The sequence below is a fragment of the Aegilops tauschii genome, chromosome 3, assembly GCF_002575655.3.
Source record: "Aegilops tauschii subsp. strangulata cultivar AL8/78 chromosome 3, Aet v6.0, whole genome shotgun sequence".
NCBI lineage: Eukaryota > Viridiplantae > Streptophyta > Magnoliopsida > Poales > Poaceae > Aegilops > Aegilops tauschii.
Window position 1 is genome coordinate 162,190,980 of NC_053037.3, and position 18,512 is coordinate 162,209,491.

At 43.5% G+C, this 18,512-nt stretch overlaps 3 protein-coding genes across 4 annotated transcripts; 2 read left to right on the forward strand and 1 right to left on the reverse strand.

The window, feature by feature from the left end:
- Positions 1-1,937: 1,937 nt before the first annotated feature.
- Positions 1,938-11,096, forward strand: LOC109772203 (uncharacterized). Its single transcript, XM_020330898.4, has 17 exons — positions 1,938-2,405; positions 2,620-2,717; positions 4,958-5,077; positions 5,375-5,464; positions 5,545-5,660; positions 5,737-5,836; positions 6,663-6,734; positions 6,807-6,854; positions 6,928-7,005; positions 7,105-7,224; positions 7,338-7,443; positions 8,134-8,297; positions 8,866-9,000; positions 9,248-9,378; positions 9,678-9,740; positions 9,827-9,905; positions 10,588-11,096. The coding sequence occupies exons 1-17, from the start codon at positions 2,075-2,077 to the stop codon at positions 10,627-10,629; spliced, it is 1,893 nt and encodes a 630-aa protein (XP_020186487.1). The 5' UTR covers positions 1,938-2,074; the 3' UTR covers positions 10,630-11,096.
- Positions 11,097-11,544: 448 nt separating this feature from the next.
- LOC109772194 (protein TRIGALACTOSYLDIACYLGLYCEROL 4, chloroplastic) lies at positions 11,545-15,436 on the forward strand. 2 transcript variants are annotated; one of them, XR_002235053.3, is made up of 6 exons: positions 11,545-11,906; positions 12,251-12,485; positions 12,749-13,103; positions 13,477-13,814; positions 13,976-14,040; positions 14,844-15,436. XR_002235053.3 is itself a non-coding variant. In XM_020330883.3 (5 exons), exons 1-5 carry the CDS (start codon positions 11,641-11,643, stop codon positions 15,039-15,041), a joined length of 1,392 nt encoding a protein of 463 aa, XP_020186472.1. In that variant the 5' UTR covers positions 11,546-11,640; the 3' UTR covers positions 15,042-15,436. The 2 variants fall into 2 exon arrangements, 1 of the variants encoding a protein (XP_020186472.1); XM_020330883.3 differs by lacking the exon at positions 13,976-14,040 and having other exon boundaries at positions 11,546-11,906.
- A 1,776-nt stretch (positions 15,437-17,212) lies between these two features.
- Positions 17,213-17,608, reverse strand: LOC109772231 (uncharacterized). Its single transcript, XM_020330923.1, has one exon. It carries the CDS (start codon positions 17,606-17,608, stop codon positions 17,213-17,215), a length of 396 nt encoding a protein of 131 aa, XP_020186512.1.
- Positions 17,609-18,512: the final 904 nt, after the last annotated feature.

Sequence of the window (18,512 nt, forward strand, 5' to 3'; positions counted from 1 at the left end):
AAATGGTATTTTGATTGACAGGGAATGATTTGTTCTATGGTAATGCATAAAATCTTTTATAATAATAATTTTCTCACTTTCTTGCTCATATATACATAGAATAATAGTGAGCAAAAGAATTATGCTGTCACATCGCTAGTCCATGCAAGTCACAATTGCCCGTACAATACAAAAGATAGTTCATATAACTAATAATCCGTACAAAAGAGAGCTAAAGGATTAGACCGTCCATATAATTCATAATCCGTACATATAATTAGATGTCCGTACAAATCTGGCGGAACCGGAGCTCTCGCGGGGGAATAGGACGGATGGCAATTTGGTTGTAAATCTGGATAAAGGGCAGGGTTAGCGCTGGGAAAACTGCATATTGCGAGCAGCTTCGCAGCGGAAGTACGCGGCGAGGTGCTTTGGGCTATACCACGTAAAACTGGCCGAAACTGATATAGGTTTTGCACACAAAACTGCTCTATTTTAGCTGTTTGGTACAGCTTTAGCTTTTTCTTACAGGAAACTGTCTACAAAAGCTGAAACAAACACAACCGCAGTTTTATCGACGTTGCGTGGTTTCGTATGAATATAGGGGACCGGATATGAGATACACGATTGTGGGCGATGCGTTTTAGGGCCCGGATTTGCCAAGTTTGGCTGTAGGTATTTGAGGGCTCGAATGTGTCAAGTCCAGCTATAGATGTTCGTTCTAATCTCCCGAATGATAGGGGCAAAAGATCGTGTGAAAAAAATACACAATTGTACAATTAACGCTAGAGAACAATTGAACATTAACATGCCATGCTAAGAGAAAGGAAGGGTAGATGATGATTACACAATTGCAACATCATTGACAAGATGGAGAGGTTACCCATTCAAAAAGGTGAAGAGTTACCCAAAACTCGAGGAGGACTTACATCACCCATTGTAAAAAAAGAGGTCATATATGTAGCACATGAGCCTTGGTTTTATGAGATGCGGGTGTGTTTTTTGGCATGTTTCTAACTTCATCTCGGTTTAAAAGATTTGTTCTAGCACTGAAAGAGATATAAATACAATTGTATTTAAACCAACATAATTAACAAAAAGAACTGTTATTTTGTTGCGGAAAAAACTTCCGTTATGTTCATCAAACATCATTGACAGTACAAAGAACACGAGAAGTAACAAGAATACATCCATGTATGTAGAACACCTAGCGACGACTATAAGCACCAAAACGGGACGAAGGCGTATCGCCGTCGTCACCCATCCCTCACCGGAGCCGGGAAAACATTGTTGTAGCAGACAATCGGAAAGTCATGCTAAGGCCTCAAAGGACCAACACACCAAAACAGCAATCGCTGCCAATGAAGAGAAGTGTAGATTGAAAGGATATAACCTGTAAACACATAAAATTAGATGAATGAAGACCGGATCCATGCAGATCCAAAAAAACAAACACCGACCGAATCCCATGAGATCCGCATGAGATATACCTCCACACCTTTTTCAATGACGCGAGACACACCACCGGAATGGGGCTAGGCGGGAAGAAACTTATTATATCTTCAGGAAGTTGTTGCCGCTTCGTCTTCCTGAACAAGATAGAAACCTTAAACAGACTAAAAACACCTAAAACACAAAATATGAGGGATCCATCTACGCCTCCATGGCTCCAAGGCCACGGGAGATGAGCCAGATCGACAATAAAACAATTATAATATGATAATTATTAAGGTTTTAAGGTGACACGAGCAATAGACGTGAGAAGCATGAAAAACGCCTTCAGTATTGAAGAAAGCAATTCAATAATTGTTGCGAGTAAGCATGAATCTGGCGTGTTAAAAAAGAATACTCCAGATTCATGAATCTAGAGTATAAAATAGGCGTATTTCAGCAATTTTATTGAACATATATATGGAATTTCTTAGGGGTTCTTATGAGAAGTTTTTGAAAAGTATTTCGAACTTTTTCTCAATTTACACCGTGCCAGCGCCCCCACTCCCCCACTAACCTCCCACCTCCACCCCCCATCCACTCCCAGCACCGCGGTCGCTCTCGGTCTTAACCAAACCAGCACCTGAGCAGCGCGCGCGCGGCAATGGCGGACCCGGTCGAGCTCGTGCGGCGCATCTGCCTCTGTTTCCCGCCACGGCTGCCGCCTCCGCAGCGCTCCAGAGTGCCGCCGCCACAGCCGCGATGCCTCGGGGTCTGGGCTCGCCTCCGCCTCCCGAGCTCTGCCCTGTCGCTCCGGTGCCGCGCGCTCGACGCCAGCAAGCCGTCGGCGGTCAGGGGGGAACCGAGCGAGGAGTACGACGACGATGAGGAGCCGTACTTTTCCGTGACATCGTCGAGGCTGTCGGAGGTGGACTACCTCGGGGAGAGCACCAAGGGGGATTTGAACGTGCGCAGGAGGCACCTCGACGCGCTCGGTGAGCTCCGACCTCCCTAATTCTGCGCTATTTCTCCCTCTCTGCTGAGCGGATGTCATCTTGTTGATGAAACTATCGTGGCGACACCAAACGATCGTCTGTCTGACAAAAGCATCATGCATAATATACTCTTTTTCCCGATGGAACGCACCGTAACAGTATCAGAATTATGCTAGAAATTTGCTCTAATTACTCCTGAATTCTTGAATTTCAGGTGGGAATGGAAAGTCAACATTGCATGGTCCTATAGAGGAGATAGCTTGGAAAGAAGCAAGACAAGCTGAAACGTTGCTCAGTGACTTGGGAATTGCAGTAATATTCTACTCCGTACCCCATTAGCATGATTTTCACCTTGCTGATGTTTGCTATGCTTCTTCTATTCTTTCGTGTTATGTAACATTTCTTTTATAGAACTCTTACTAATGTTTCGATCAATGTTACTTAGAACTTCCGCCTAGAATCTTCTTTTTTATAAAAAATAAAATAAATATCTGCTTCCTGTAGTTTGGGATGAAATAGAAGTTTCATGGATTTTCTCATTAATTGCAATAATATTAACCGAGAAAGTAAAATAAGAGTATGAAGCAAAAATGATATGGAGGTAATAATATTCATAAAGCCTTTAAAGCTATATAAGTAATGTAATTCGATAGGATTATCTATAGTGGAAAAATTGTTTCATGGCTGTTTTTTTCTAGTGGATAGATGATTAACAAAATCCATATGTTTCTCTTTAAACACATACCTAATTTATTCGCAAAAAAGGCTACCTAATTTTTTTTGAAAAGGAGGATGTACCCCCGGCCTCTGCATCTGGGCGATGCATGCGGCCACTTTATTAATTATTCACAAAGACTTTACAAAGTAGTACATCAGTAAGCCTGGAGCCACCATCTTAGCAACACCTGTCGCTACTCCTATCCCCTTGATGTAGGGGTGCCGAATGTCCGAGCCTAATACCAAATAGACATCACACCGAAACCTAACATCTAAAGCCGGATGCCCAATGCTAGCCACATACCGGGACTGGGTCACACACCGGTCCGGCGCACTCACCGAGCCCGCCACCGTCGTCTTCCACCGATCCATCTCCATAGCAGGGACTGACGCAAACCTTGCCAGCCTGCCGTCGACGCCACCATGGCGTCAGATAGCGCCACCGCCCTGCCCTCGACCATCCAGCCGCATCCGTCGACGATATCCAGCTGCACCATGCCGCCAAAACTCGTCGTCATCGACGCGGTAGATACAACGCCGCACCACCTGGCAACCACCACACCGTTGCCACTGCTGGAGCCACGCAGAGCCCCACCACCCGCAGCATCTCTCCCCTGAATACGAGGTCCTCCCCAGACGGCGCCTCCATGGAGAATACGACGCGCAGGACGTCGCCGCCGCCCAATCCAGACTGGATTTTGGACTTTCGTCCGGGAGGGATTCGGGGGTGGATAGGACAGACCTCGGCTTCGCCTCCAGGGAGGATAACGGCGTGGAGTGACGTCGCCGATGCTGGGCCGAACAAGCCGACCAAAGTTTCCTCCGGTCCCATCCTATACCACCAAACCTCCGTCTGCTCCGGATCCAGCAATAGCCATGAGCCGAAACCTGCAGAGATGAAAGAGCCATGGGGCTCAGCCCACCAGGAAGGAGGACTGAGAAGAAACCAACGTAGAACTCCAGACGCCGAATCCAGCGATCTGACGTGGCCAGTGACGACCACCACCACCCCGCGGCGGCCGACAGATTCCAAAGACAGGATCCAGATGGTTCTGATCTGGATCCGGCGGCACTCGCGACCACCGGTCAAATCCAACACAGCCACCACTTCGCCACAAGAAGGCCGCCGCCACCGCGCCACGTAGGACGCCATCGGGAGACCCGCCCGCCGCGCCGCCGAACCCCGCGCTCGCCCGGCGCACCTCCCGATCTCGTTGTCCCACGCTAGCCGTGACGGAAGAGGTGAGGAGAAGCCCCGCCGCCGCCCTGCCGGCCAGGCTTCGCCCGACGACACTGCGGACGGCGGCGAGGATGGGGAGAAGCAGAGGAGGCCGAGAGGCGGGGCGGCTAGGGTTTCCCCCCGGGTCGCCCGCGGGGGCGATGCGAGGGGACGCGAGGTGCTGGGTCGCTCCCCTTGGGGTTTTGCTCTCCCGATCCGAGAGCAAAAAAAAAGGCTACCTAATTGCACTTCACTTAAGTAAATTCCTGATTTCTGTTGAAGTTTCTTATTTAGAAGTAGTTTGAAATTTCCCAATATTTACTCATTTAGTGAATAGTAACTGCAGCGGAAACATGATAACGGCAAAAACAAAAAATATTACCAGAATTGACGAATAGATGATACTCAAGTTGCAAGTAAACGTTTAACTATAAATTCTGGACAGTGGAACAATAGATTTGTTTTGCTGTTATTCTATGACTGCTAATGTTTTATTCTGAACTTCCATTGTTTTTCTTTTTCTTTTGCCAATCATATCTTGATCGAGCATCATGATGATGGAGAAATTAGTCACCCTTCCAGTGACACAAGATTGCTGTCTATTTGCTAAATGCAGGATCCTTTAACAGTAAGGAACTCTCCTCGTGGAATTTTCTGCACCAGGACACTAAATCTTCGATCTATCAGTGTCATTGGCTATGACATGGATTATACATTGATTCATTACAACGTGATGGTACTTCAACATCCATTTTCTTGATTTGTCTACTAAATGCTCTGAAAACGAGGGATGCATATGTAGAAAATTAACATATTTGTTGAAATGATATGGCATGTATAATTCTGAAAATTACATATGCAGGACAGTATGAGTGCTAACTGCTAACTACGAGTTATCATATTTGTAGTTTTTTCTTCTCTCCATAGAGCCTCAAATCTTGGATTAGATGAAGTGAATGTTCTTTGTGTTTTTCACTATAGTTATTATGGCAAAAATTATATAAAGTAACGACGTCTTGTGAAATTTGTGTAGGCCTGGGAAGGGCGTGCATATGATTATGGGATGGCCAACCTGAAGAGCATGGGTTTCCTAGTAGACGACCTTGAATTTGATCCTGACTTGGTAAGTGTACCCATGTGTACTTTATCGTAATACTGCAGAAGGCATACATAACCCTTAGTGACATGACTACTCTTCCACAGGTTATTAGGGGTCTTATTATGGATAAAGTAAAAGGAAACTTGGTAAAAGCTGACCGTTTTGGGTACATCAAGAGGGTCATGCACGGTACCCAAATGTTGCCCACTCGTGCTGTGAGGTAGACATAGATGAGGTTTTTCTGTCAATTTTGTTGCTGCTGGAGAATTATAACTCTTATTAATGCTTGCGTGTAGTGAAATATATGGACGAGAGTTGGTGGACCTGCGGAAAGAAGATACATGGGAGTTCCTTAATACCCTTTTCTCTGTTTCAGAAGCTGTCATGTTCATGCAGGTCACTTACCTTTTCCTTAATCTGTTAACTATCTTGTGTGATGCCACTTGATATGTAGGTATTCATTTAAATAAACAACTATCATTCACATTTACATATGCTACCGTCGTCAGTTGATTTCTCTCTCAAATATAGATCATTTCATTAGAAGCAGAGTATTTGTCAATGTCAGTAAAAGACTTGGTAAGAATGGCAAAGGTGGTTTAAAATAAGGGGAAAATACGATACCAATCCTAGCTTGAAGAAAGTTCTTCTTGCTATTTTAATGTGCTCTTCTCTTTCATCCATGGAAATGTGTCCTTTTGTTTTCTGGGGGAGCGGAGTTTGACATATGTTACATTTTAGGCTCGTACATTAATTTAATGTACAGATAAATTTGCAGAAATGATGACGTGAGCATACCAGGTTGTTATTCTTTTCGGTTGTAGTGGGGTTTGTAGCAGTAATGAAAGGAGCTACTTGGTATTTACTCCCTCTGTACCATAATGTAAGACGTTTTTTGAAGTGTCAAAAAACGTCTTACATTATGGGACGGAGGGAGTAGTTTGCAGTGGGCATTTGATTAAGCATTTCCTGAAGAAGCTCATTCAGCTTATCGTGTGTTCACAAATTGAACCGTATTTACCCCCAAGACATATACATTAACATGATTAGTCCTGCTTTAATTCATTCAGGAAGTATTTGCTATGCTTTTAAAGCAAACACATAAATAAATAATAGGGTGATAACCTTGAGCCTGTCATGATAAACATTTTCTCAAGCTTAAATTGAATGATATTTTTATAATTTTATAGACATGAATGACATGTCATTCTTATTGTTTCAGATGGTTGACAAGTTGGATCAGGGGTTGGTGCCTGCTGAACTTGGGCCATTGGATTACAAAGGGCTGTACAATGTAAGAGCATTGCTGCTTCTTTTGCATGACCGTGTTTGTTGTGTCATAACATTCGGAGTATGTTGATTTCAGGCTGTTTCCAAAGCACTTTTTCGAGCACATGTAGAAGGTCAACTCAAGGTAACCTTTGTCGTTATATATTTACTTACGACTGATACTGGTCTTAAAATTTCTTTAGCTGGTTGAAATGTAGAGGGAAATAATGGCTGAGCCCGAGCGATTTGTCGAGCCTGATCCAGAACTGCCTCTAGCTCTTCTAGATCAAAAGGAGGTTAACACATTCTCACCTTAACAGCCCATGAACCATTTGAATATTTGAGCCATTATACTACTATACTAAATGACTGATTTTCCCTTTTCAACTCATCAGGCTGGAAAAAGGTTGCTTCTTATTACTAACTCAGATTACCACTATACAAACAAAATGATGAATCATGCATTCAATCGCTTTCTTCCTAATGATATGGGATGGAGAGATCTATTTGAAATGGTGAGTATTTATGTCCCTTCTATGTTGATAACGTTGAAGGTAACTGTGTCTCAGTCTTTGCTTATCATCATACTCAAACTTCATGAAGACTAGTCGATTATGTATTAATGTAGGTTATAGTCTCCGCGAGGAAACCAGAGTTTTTCCAAATTTCGCATCCATTGTACGAGGTTGTCACTGACGATGGTTTATTGCGTCCCTGTTTTAAGGCAAATTCAGGTGAAAATCTCAACATTGTTACTGTTGTGATCTAACTTCTATAGTTCTATTCTATAGAATCTCGACTTGTTCTATTCCTTTTGCACTGTAATGAACCACATTCAAATTTCAGACTGCCAATATGTGTGGTAATAATTGATTTGGAAGCCCAATTTTTTAAAACAAAATAAAGTATTGAATGAAAAATCATATAAGTACTTGTAGACATATTTCAGATTGACCAAGAAATAAATACTTGTAAAAATAGAATAACACTTCACGATAAGATAGGAATAAAAAATTATGCATACCATTTATAAAAGCTCTAACGTATGAATTTATATGATCTAAATGCACACTGACCATTTTATAGCCACTAAGACAAAGTGCATGTGCCAGCAATCACATGAGACATGTACATGTATTTGTTTTGGTATTATAACGTGAGTCGTGAGGTTTGCTTCACTACACCCTTCTGCAAAATAATTATGGATCTTAAAGATGATTTGCAGTTATAGTTTCATTGTTCATCTTCATCCACAGATGACCTAGCTCCCTTCCTTGGCCTTTTTATGCTTACGTTGCTAGATCCTGCAACTTTGATGTCCTGTTTCTTTTCTGTTCATGTGTCTGTTTCTGATGTGCCAGCTTGACCAGGATTTTGTGTGTGTGTTGACTGACTTATTACTCTTCTCTTAATTGGGTATTTAGGTGGCTTGTACTCTGGTGGTAGTGCTCAGATGGTTGAGAAGTCACTAGATATTCATGGAGATGAAATATTATATGTGGGGGACCATATTTTTACAGATGTGAGCCAATCAAAGGTTCATTTACGATGGAGGACAGCATTAATATGCCGAGAACTGGAAGATGAGGTTAGGTTGCTTACTTTTCTCACCAATTAATACAAAACCGAGTTCTAAATAGCATTTATAATTAGTATATCACATTCTAGGTATACGAATAGGAGGTAAATAAGCTTTTTTTTATCAAAAGTTTATCAGTCTATCACTGGTAGCTTCCCTGTATTGCATTTTATTTCTGAACTCATTTTAACATAATTTACTTGCTTGAGTAAATTGCACCAGAGGTCCTTAGACTTTTCCCATTGCCCCACTTAGGTACATAAATTTGTCACTTTCTTTGGTCCCTAAACTCAGCATAAGCATGAAGCATGCTACTTAGGTCTATCTATTTTGAACTGATGAAATCACAACTTTAGAGGGATCCAAGTACTTTGCAGCATGTTGATTTGGAGGGACTGAGTTCTGATGATGCAGCTATCTATTAACCATGTCGATTTGAAATATTTTGCATCTGTTGATCCTCAATTTTCTGAAATAGAACCCAGAAAAGGATTATATTTAGTTTTAATGTTTGTGCCATATTGCTGATAAAAGTATTTTTGTCCTAGCTACCAAATTTTCCCCTCCTGTATTGCAGTTTGACGCACTAATCAAAAGCCATGCTCAGAAAGAAAAGCTTGTCACACTTATACAACAAAAGGAAATTGTTGGAGACCTTTTCAACCAACTTCGCCTGGCTCTGCAGAGACGCACAAATTCACGCCCTGCACAGGTATTAGGGTGTAGAAATGCCTTTGTAAGATTTAACATGTTCAATTTTCTTTCCCTCGAGTAGCTTGAGATTTTACCAACAACACAATTTCAGCAATTCACTGAACACTGGTGCAGCATAGAAACTACCTACAGCTTAAGCCAAAAGCAAAGATAGTCTCGCGATTTTGTTTCTGCTTGCAGGCTCTGACGATTTTGTTGAGTTATTAATATGGTTGCGTTAATATCTCGATTTCACTCTTTTCCAGACGCTTGCTGCAACTTGTATGAATGATCAGGAGCTTACAGAAAGTATGCAAAAGTTGCTCATTGTTATGCAGAGATTAGATGAAAAGATCGTGCCATTGCTGGAATCAGATGGAGAACTTTTCAATAAAAGGTATAAAGATCTCTATTGCCAAGTTCCTATGAGCATATTTTATGTCAAGAAGTACATCAAATGTGTCGTTTCCACAGCATATCTTCCACATCAAATGTGTTCCTTGCAGAAGAAATGGCTGTTAAGTTTGATTGCTGTAAAATTTCAGGGCATAACTTCTATTTTGCTTCTTATTCCTAATGTCTACAATTCCTGTCACTCTGGAACTAATGTCCTACGTCGTTCATATATCTCCTAGTTCGTTGCATATGATCTAATTGTAGTAAGATAAACTAAGCAAATGTTATTTCCTCTTTAAGATGGGGTTGGCTGTCACGCGCTGGCCTATGGGACAAGAGTCATCTAACCAGGCAAATTGAGAAGTGAGTGGTTATGTTTTTGTATTGCTGCATATTTTACAGACCCTGTGCTTATTTGTGTAAATGCAATTATTTTTCCTTTGTTGTAGATATGCTGATATATACACATCAAGGGTTTCAAACTTTCTACACTATACTCCATTCATGTATTTTCGATCACAAGAACAGGTAAATGCACGGATCCATATAATATCTTGTCCTGTTACCTTTTGTCATTTTGCGTTGTGCTCATGTTTATTACCTGAGCCTTTAGACTGGCAATTCTCCACTACAATCACTGAAGACACGTTATAGCAGTAAAGAGGATGACACAATCACTCCTGCAAATGCCTCGGAATATGTAAAAAAGAATGCTAGACATGGTTTTAGGAAAGGGCATTCTGTTGGTTTGCCTAGTGAAGTTATTTTCTTTTGTCACTTGCCTTCAAGTAGTTCTCCTCTTGCTAAGAGCATTTTGTGCCAATGGGAGTAGGCAGAGGTAGAATATATTTATCATATCTACTTGATGTTGTGAAACCACCAACGCAGCACATTGAAAAGTACTCCAGGTCACTTGAACAATCTGCGTACCTGAAAATCACCACAATAGCTGTTACTGTGTTACAAATCTATAAAGAAAAACAGTAAAAGAACATCGACACAAGCACACTATTTGTACATGCTATACTAACTATGTGGCCTCCACTTAAATTTGTTGAACTAACTGTGTGGCTTCCACTTAAATTTGTTGAAAACAAGCCTAGGGTACGTGCTACATTGACATTGGTTGCATCGACGAATTACTCTGTCGTATCCACAATTGTTCGTTGTTTCACTATGAATTGTTGCTAATCCTTTACGCACCTCTTAGACGCTTGCACACGACGTCCATTCTTATTCCCGCGATCAATAACATTGGTGTCAACGAGTTCCCTCTATGTCTAATCACGCACGGAGACTAGGCGATGGAAATAAGAAGAATTGCAACTTGGTAAGGACCGTGTGGCCGTAGTTGCTGGGCTGCACCAAGCTCCTGGATACTGGGCAAAGACTGCTGATTGGCGAGATGTTGCGATGTGTAAGTACTATTTTTTGCGGGAGTGTAAGTAATTTATATGGCCGTGTGCCAGTACAGCTAAAGTCATTAGCTAGTTGTAAGTTTTTACACGATTAGATTCTTACAGTAAGCGACTGTCGTGGTCGTTTGTTTTGGTTTGGTGAGGAATAAGAATGATGACCAGTGTGATTTTTAACGGACCATGTGAAGTGTTACACAGCGGAGATCCAGCAGTTTATGTAACTTAATTTGTGCCGAACTTATGTATAATGAACCGATCGAATCTCTATTCATGGATGAAAGATTTCATTTTCTCGTTGTAAGCCTATGTTCTCCATGCCGCCGGGAGGTCCTTGGAGCGTGCGGTTTTCCTGGATTATTTGTGGGAATTGACCTATTTTCAGTAAAATTCTACTGAATTCAGGCATTTAAATTCGCTGTATATAGGAGCATTTTTCACTGCTTGGAATGAGTGGTCAGCTATCTAAAAAACAATAAGAAAATAGGAGTATTTTCCCTACAAATTTGGGCTTACAACGGGTAGATGTTAGATCCATTGCCAGTTTAATCATATTTTGCAAAAAAAAAGAGTAATCAGCACCTATTGGCCCAGTCTACTTGTGGCAGTTTCTCTAATGGAAATGGACAAGGCTCGCTGTTTTTTTTCTTAAAAAAAAGGACCCAGTTTACATGTTATATTGCCACGTAGGCACTCGCCATGCTCCGTCACAGCCAGCGTGGCTCGCCACCCCCCTATCCTCGGGACGCACCGCAACAGCTGCAACAACACTCCGACGCAGCACAAAGCGAACGAACAATTCCGAGAAAAAGGCAAAGCGCCGCCCGGCGAAAGCGGCGTCGGCGGCGATGTTGCGGCAGATGCGATGGCTGACGGACAGGGAAGGGAGGTGGGAGCTTGACGTGGAGTCCCCGGCGACGATGGAGGGCACGGCGCGCCCGGTCCCGGGCGACCCGCTGCCCCTCGGCCTCTCGCGGGGGCCCCGCGTCACCCGCACCAAGCAGCTCGACTTCTTCCACCGCTTCATGGCCTCCCCGCTCGTCCCCTCCTTCTCCGCCTCCCGCGCCGGCCTCTCCCTCCATCACGCGCACCTCCTCCATCTCGCCCACAACTGGTAACCCCCCTCCCCTCACAACCTAACTCACCAACAATCCTGCGAGAGACGGTCGTACTTACGTATCTGCACCCTTCCAAGGTTGCCGCGGTTGATAGGTAGTGAAATGTGGTATACAAGGTGCCGATTCCAATGGCATTTCCATACGTACCAGCCACATCCGAGTGGTGGAATATTAGTCGTAGATTTCTTAGGTAGTTGTTTCTGAATGCCTTGTGTCTGGTTATTATGTTCGTTTATTCGAACGTTGCCTGCTTGCAGGAAGATGAACTGTATAATTGCAATGATTTTGATTCATGTATAACAAGTATGTGCCCAAAACTCATGTTCACTAACTTGGGCAGGTCGTTTACTATCTTGGAGCAGCTTCATGTACAGAAGCTTGTGACAGTCGTGAAAGAGAAGTTGTCAAATCGGCAAGAAGGGGTCCCCTGGTCCAATGATCTCAAGAGGCATTTGCATGATGTCATTTCTCTAGGTGCTGGCACGGAACTCTTGATCACACCAGACACGGCATTGCTGCTGGAGTTGTACAATATCAACAAGGGGGACCGAGGCAAAGCGATTATTCACCACAAGGCAAAACACCTGGATGCTCTTAGGCTCTTTGGTATATAATTAGCTATTTGTGTGTATTCTATCATGTTTGTGCTGCCATTTTTCACTAAATCTTATTTTCTTCATGTATGCCGATTAGGACATGTAGTCTTCAATAGGTTGTGATGGATTTATGCAATACTTGATCTTGCTCTGTTTTGGGAATGACTAGTTTACTGAACTGATGCTACTGTTGCTGTTCTGAATGTTTGGATGAGCTGAACCATTCTTTTTACTGTTTGCAGCTTCCTCAACAAAACCTTACATTAGCAGCGTCCTGGCCTGGGTTATTTGTTGATAAACAGGGGGTGTACTGGGATGTGCCTTTATCATTGTCAGCTGATCTTGCTTCAGTCGGCTCCAGTTCTGGATTGAGTTATCATCTATTGTTACAACAGAATAGTGGGGAGCCAAAATGTTTTGGTGGTGATGAAACCAATGATGTTCCTCTCGCTCTGCTACCTGGTTTGTGTGCTAAGGCAGCTATTTCCATCAAGAGAAGTATTGATGCTTGGAGGAAGAAAGAAGACAAGCTAAAAATGGTTCAGCCTTATGATGCATTTCTCTCAGACCCTCATGTTTCATTCACTGGAATTGTTGGTAAGCATCTTACCATGTTTTAGTGTTGTGCTGATTACATCTTTTTAGTTGTGAAATCTGTGCTTGAGCTTCAGTGACTCATTCTGTAAGCTGCTTTCAGAAAAGTTCTTGGGTCTACTTGCTTGGAGGTTATGTTTTTTACAACACTTTCACTCACATGCCATGTCCTGCTCATTGTCACATTTCAAGAATATATGATAATTTAACCAACATTTTCCCTGGTGTTCCAATGTATCACAAGATTTTGCAAGTAAAAAATCTTGTGCACTTTCTCTGGATATATTATCACAAACTACTTTATGACCCTGTATTGGATTTATAGGTCGCCAGCACCAAACGGTTTACTGTTTCCTGCCTCATTTTGTTCATCCAGGTGCAGTAGCCAGTGGTTCTTTGGGGGATTGTTCAAAAAGAATTTCAGTGCCAGACGAAACGCGAAAAAGCAATGCCTTCAGAGTGTTCCACGAGAGGAATAAGTTTGCTGCATGTGCAGATCTCTTTGCTTCTGTTACTTTTACAGCTCAACATGGAAATTTCCAGAGGCTTTTCCTGGATTTGACAAGGGTCAGTGCCCGATTAGATATATCCTCAGGATCTTTGTTCTTACGTGGTGCTTCTCGTCTAGCGCAAGATTTTTTCTTCTCTAGACGGCCTGATTTAGAGACATTCTGTGATGTTTGTCCAGATGTGATTGTTTCTCTTCAACAACAGGTGAATCATATTTTCCTTTCATTTCACTTTGTGCTCTGTTACCTAGAACTAGAAGGTCATTCTGTATGCAGACTGTCACGCCACAAAGCATGATACTCTTACTCCTTTTTTTTTGGATTTGAGATGTCAAATCATTTCGAAATCTTTATTTTCTTTTTCAGTTCAGCCAATAACCCTAAGGTGGAAGAGTTTTTGCCTGACATGCATTGCTATTTGATTAATCAAGGTATCGAAGAGCTTAGTTATACTGTCACTTTCCAGCAGGAATAGATTGACACAATGCTATTCTATATCAAACATAATACATACATCTCTATGTTTTCTTTAGGAAAACTTGATTGGTGTCCTGTCATATGTTAATTTTATCTTGGTAACATTTTCTTGAAATCAATAAGCAAATTGGTTAGGAGAAGGTATCCAGTAACTGAACTCTGCCAGTTACCATTAGTTTTCTGACTGATGGCCGGGATATTGGTTTAGCATAGAGGATCAAGACCATTACCAAAAGTTCCTCCCAAGGATCCTATCCTATTGGGTATCTGTTCCCTGCCTTTTCCGCTAGGATCGGAAATCTTATATTTTCCATATCCATGTATTGCAAGTGCTATTGCTTATAACTTCTCCCACCAGTTACTCTGTTATTGCGGAACACATTTCATTACTGAGATCTCAGAGGCTACAGGATAATTTTTTGCCACCACTTGTCACTGACACATGGAGTGCCATGTATGAATACCATTTGTTCCAAGTGTCAAATACTGTTTTTTCCCTGTGTAGTTACCTTTTTGGCTTGATGGGTTTTATTACTGTTAGATGGTATCACCTTCCTAGAACTTAGGAATCAGTATTAGTAAGTACTCCCTCTGTAAACTAATATAAGACCTTTTAGATCATTTTTCTCCTGTTGCCTTCCTTCAACATATTCCAAGCAGATGAATTAATCGGACAAGAGGATCGCAATGTTTAGGACTACAAATCTATCATAAAGAGTTAAAAACTCAGTAAAGCTATCCTTTGTTCCTTGCGCAGATAGTTGGGCCATTCAGCTTTCGTGTTGAATCTTCTGTTGCCATTGACCCAAGAAGTCAAGACCATTTTGTCCGAGTGGACGACTCGGTCTTCGCCATTGATTGGGCTCTGAAGGTCCTGGGTTCAGCAAAGGCCACAGCTTGGTATTCGCCCAAGCATCAGGAAGCAATGGTGGAGCTTCGTTTCTTTGAGGTCTGATGAAGCACATAAAGGTTCCATCTCACGTCGAAGGTCACAAGCACATAAGGTTCCATCTCATGTCGAAGGTCACGTTGAAGGTCACAAGCATAATTGTATGAATGGTCGATGCTGGGTTTTATCAAGCCTATGCATACAACACCATTGGATTTATTTGGGTTATACTACTTTGACATGTTGGATCATCGGTCCTGCCATGCTGCTCTTCGGGTAAAATAGTTTCTGCTATAGAGTAATCCACGGAGGAAATGGTTATTTCAGTTCTAGGACAGTTGTTATGTATTCACATTGTCCGTCAATTGAAAATACATTCTAATTGTATTTCGTACTTTCACTAGCCACACTTGCTCTTTGTTCATCAATCCTTTATTATATGGTTTGAGAGTTTCACCTTACACACTGCTTGTTCTGGATGAATAATTTTTGGCTAGGCTCATGCCTAGGATTACTCTTTGTGTTCTTGACTGACAATCAAAACAAAAAATAAGTTATCTCATGGAATTATCAACCTTCACGTAGCAATTGATACTAGCGATGTGGAAGGCTATATAATTATCAGAAAGTAATGATGCAGTAGCGTTCATCCTAATCCATGCATCTAAATAAAATAGCAATATGTTGCAATGATATCTCTCACCATAAAAATTCGCTTATCATCGGATAGTGACTCTTTCCTTGTTCACAAGGAGCCAAGAACTCTAATTCATTATGCAAAGGAAAAGTAAACGTGTGAAGTAACAAAGATACAAGGTGTTTCACGGATCTCCCCCAAGCTTGCAATTAAGTCGACGGGGACCTGATACCTAATTTTCTTCAGAGCACGTGCTTCCTCTTTCTCTTCCTCTTTAGGCTTCTCATCCTTGGTCCAGTTGCACGCAACGAACATACACTTAAAGCGGGCTGACATAACCATCATCTCCTCTTGTTGATCGGGAAGACTTCCACGAGGAACTTAGTTTCTGCATACAACTTAATTAGCAGTTGCATCTAAGAGGTGTTCTATCCTACTGTACAGCTCATCGACCTTCTTTTCAAGGTCTTTGCTCATTATCCAATAGGCATCAATACCTTCTCCAATATTATGGGCGCAAGCTTTAGAAATTTTCTTGAGATCGCTAATCTTTTCCTTAATCTCATCTAGGGTAGCTGATGCCTTCTCGTGCTAACGAGGGGTAGACCCTAGAAATTCTACTTTTCTTTCTCTTCCTTCTCTTTCTTTGACTTCTCTTCTTTGATGCTCAGACAGTGGAGTTCCTGCTAACTTTTGGGCATCATGTACTCCCAATCGGGGACAGTTATGATCTTACTTGGTGAAGGGGTTGAAGAAGATCCTTTCTCGTTGGGAGCGATGCCCCGCAAAGCCATAACAAACGATGCCTTCTTGATCCTGTAGATGAGACTTTGTTGGAGAGAAGGCATACCTTGCAGGCAACGGATTTGATCGACAATGAGCCATGGACGTCCACCCCTAGCTTATATACCCAAAAAGGCTTTCGCCCTGCTTTATATACAAAGCAAATCACCAGAGCCACAATGATCCAACAGATAAGTTCACACCACACACACAGGTAGCACACAAACATAGTACAACAAGGTTTTGCTGAGGGCATATCTCAACAAGCCCTAAACGAAAGATAAAAGGCAGCACAAGCCAAGGGGGTGCCCCTAGCGGCCTTGCCACAGCGGCACCCAGTGCCTAATCCGGCTCCAAAAGTGGATGGGGAAAGCGGAGGAGCCAAGCGGAAGGCCAGTGCACGAAGATCTGCGATGAAGATGTCGATGGCGTCCCGATCTTGCAGGCGGCTAAGCAGCCACGAGAGCTGCAAATAGCCACACATTTTGAAAATCGCGTCAGTAGCACGTCGAAGAGGCGCATACTGAATCACAAGCTTATTGCGGACCGTCCATAGCGCCCACGCAAGAACCCCAATACCCAGCCAGTGGCGGGAACGCAGCGTGGAGGCCTGGATTTCCTCAAAGAGGCCGGGGAAATTGTTCTTGCACCCATGTCCACCGACCACCTCATGGAAGCAGCTCCAAAGGAATTGCGCGGACACGCAGGTGAAGAAGATGTGATTCGAGTCCTCCATCGTCCCACACAATGGGAAATTCCTGTCCCTAGGGCCATTTCTCTTGAGTACCTCCACCCCTGAATGTACCCGGTCTTGAATTCATTGCCGGAGGAAGATCTGAATCTTAAGTGGGAGTCTAATTGCCCAGATTAGGGCCAGAGGCTCTGGGCCAGGAGATGCCGCAATGTTCTGGTAGAGAGATTTGGTGGAGAAGCATCCAGACGTCTCCAGGTGCCAGGAGATGCGATCGTGCGTCTGATTCGCGCCTGGTGACTGGAGGGCGATACACTCAAGGAGCTCCTGCCAGGCGACAAGTTCCATAGGCCCAAATGGCCTCTGGAACGCGAGGCGCCCTAAGTCAACAAGGGCCACCTCGACGGAGATCCCAGGGTCCACTGTACTGGAGAACAAGTCTGGGAATCTGGTGGCGAAGGGACGATCCCCCACCCACCGGTCGAACCAGAACAGGGTCGATGCGCCGGAACCCATCGACATGGAGGTCCCGACGCGAAGAACTGGGAACAACTGTATAATGGACTACCAGAACTGTGAGCCGCCAGTTCGCTGGCAGAAGGCGAGCGATTGTCCACGGAGGTATTTGTTCCTGATGATGTCAAGCTAGACGCCACCCTCGCCATTCGCAATCCTCCAAAGCCACCACGTCAGCAGGGCAATGTTCATGCGTTTGGACGACATGATCCCAAGCCTGCCCTGGTCGCGGGGTTTACATATATCGTGCCAGCGAACCGTATGGTACTTCTGCTTGTCCTCGTCCCCCGCCGAGAAGAATAAAGCCTGATACTTGGCGATCTCGTGGTGGACGGTCTCATGAAGACTGTAAAAGCTCATGATGAACAGGAGCAGGCCCGAAAATGAGGAGTTGATGAGGACTGGCCTAGCCACCTTGGACAACCATCATCCTGTTGGGGAACGTAGTATTTCAAAAAATTTCCTACGATCACGCAAGATCTATCTAGGAGAAGCATAACAATGAGCGGGGAGAGTGTGTCCACATACCCTCGTAGACCGAAAGCGGAAGCGTTTATCAACGCAGTTGATGTAGTCGTACGTCTTCATGATCCGACCGATCCTAGCACCAAACGTACGGCACCTCCGTGTTCAGCACACGTTCAGCTCGATGACATCCCTCATACTCTTGATCCAGTTGAGACCGAGGGAGAGTTCCGTCAGCACGACGGCGTGGCGACGATGATGATGAAGTTACCGGTGCAGAGCTTCGCCTAAGCACTATGACGATATGACCGAGGTGTGTAACTGTGGAGGGGGGCACCGCACACGGCTAAGACAAATCTTGGAGTGCCTTTGGGGTGCCCCTCCCCCACGTATATAAAGGAGGGAGGGAGAAAGGCCGCCGGCCCTAGGGGGCGCGCCAAGGTGT

Bases quoted from the DNA above. Each gene is read 5' to 3' on its own strand.
- LOC109772203 (XM_020330898.4), top strand. From the start codon at position 2,075: ATGGCGGACCCGGTCGAGCTCGTGCGGCGCATCTGCCTCTGTTTCCCG. The intron at 6,735-6,806 runs GTAAGAGCATTG...TGTTGATTTCAG, and splicing joins ATTACAAAGGGCTGTACAAT to GCTGTTTCCAAAGCACTTTT. The intron at 7,006-7,104 runs GTTAACACATTC...TCAACTCATCAG, and splicing joins CTCTTCTAGATCAAAAGGAG to GCTGGAAAAAGGTTGCTTCT.
- LOC109772231 (XM_020330923.1), bottom strand. From the start codon at position 17,608: ATGTCGATGGGTTCCGGCGCATCGACCCTGTTCTGGTTCGACCGGTGG.
- LOC109772194 (XM_020330883.3), top strand. From the start codon at position 11,641: ATGTTGCGGCAGATGCGATGGCTGACGGACAGGGAAGGGAGGTGGGAG. The intron at 11,907-12,250 runs GTAACCCCCCTC...TAACTTGGGCAG, and splicing joins CTCCATCTCGCCCACAACTG to GTCGTTTACTATCTTGGAGC. The intron at 13,104-13,476 runs GTAAGCATCTTA...TTGTTCATCCAG, and splicing joins TTCATTCACTGGAATTGTTG to GTGCAGTAGCCAGTGGTTCT.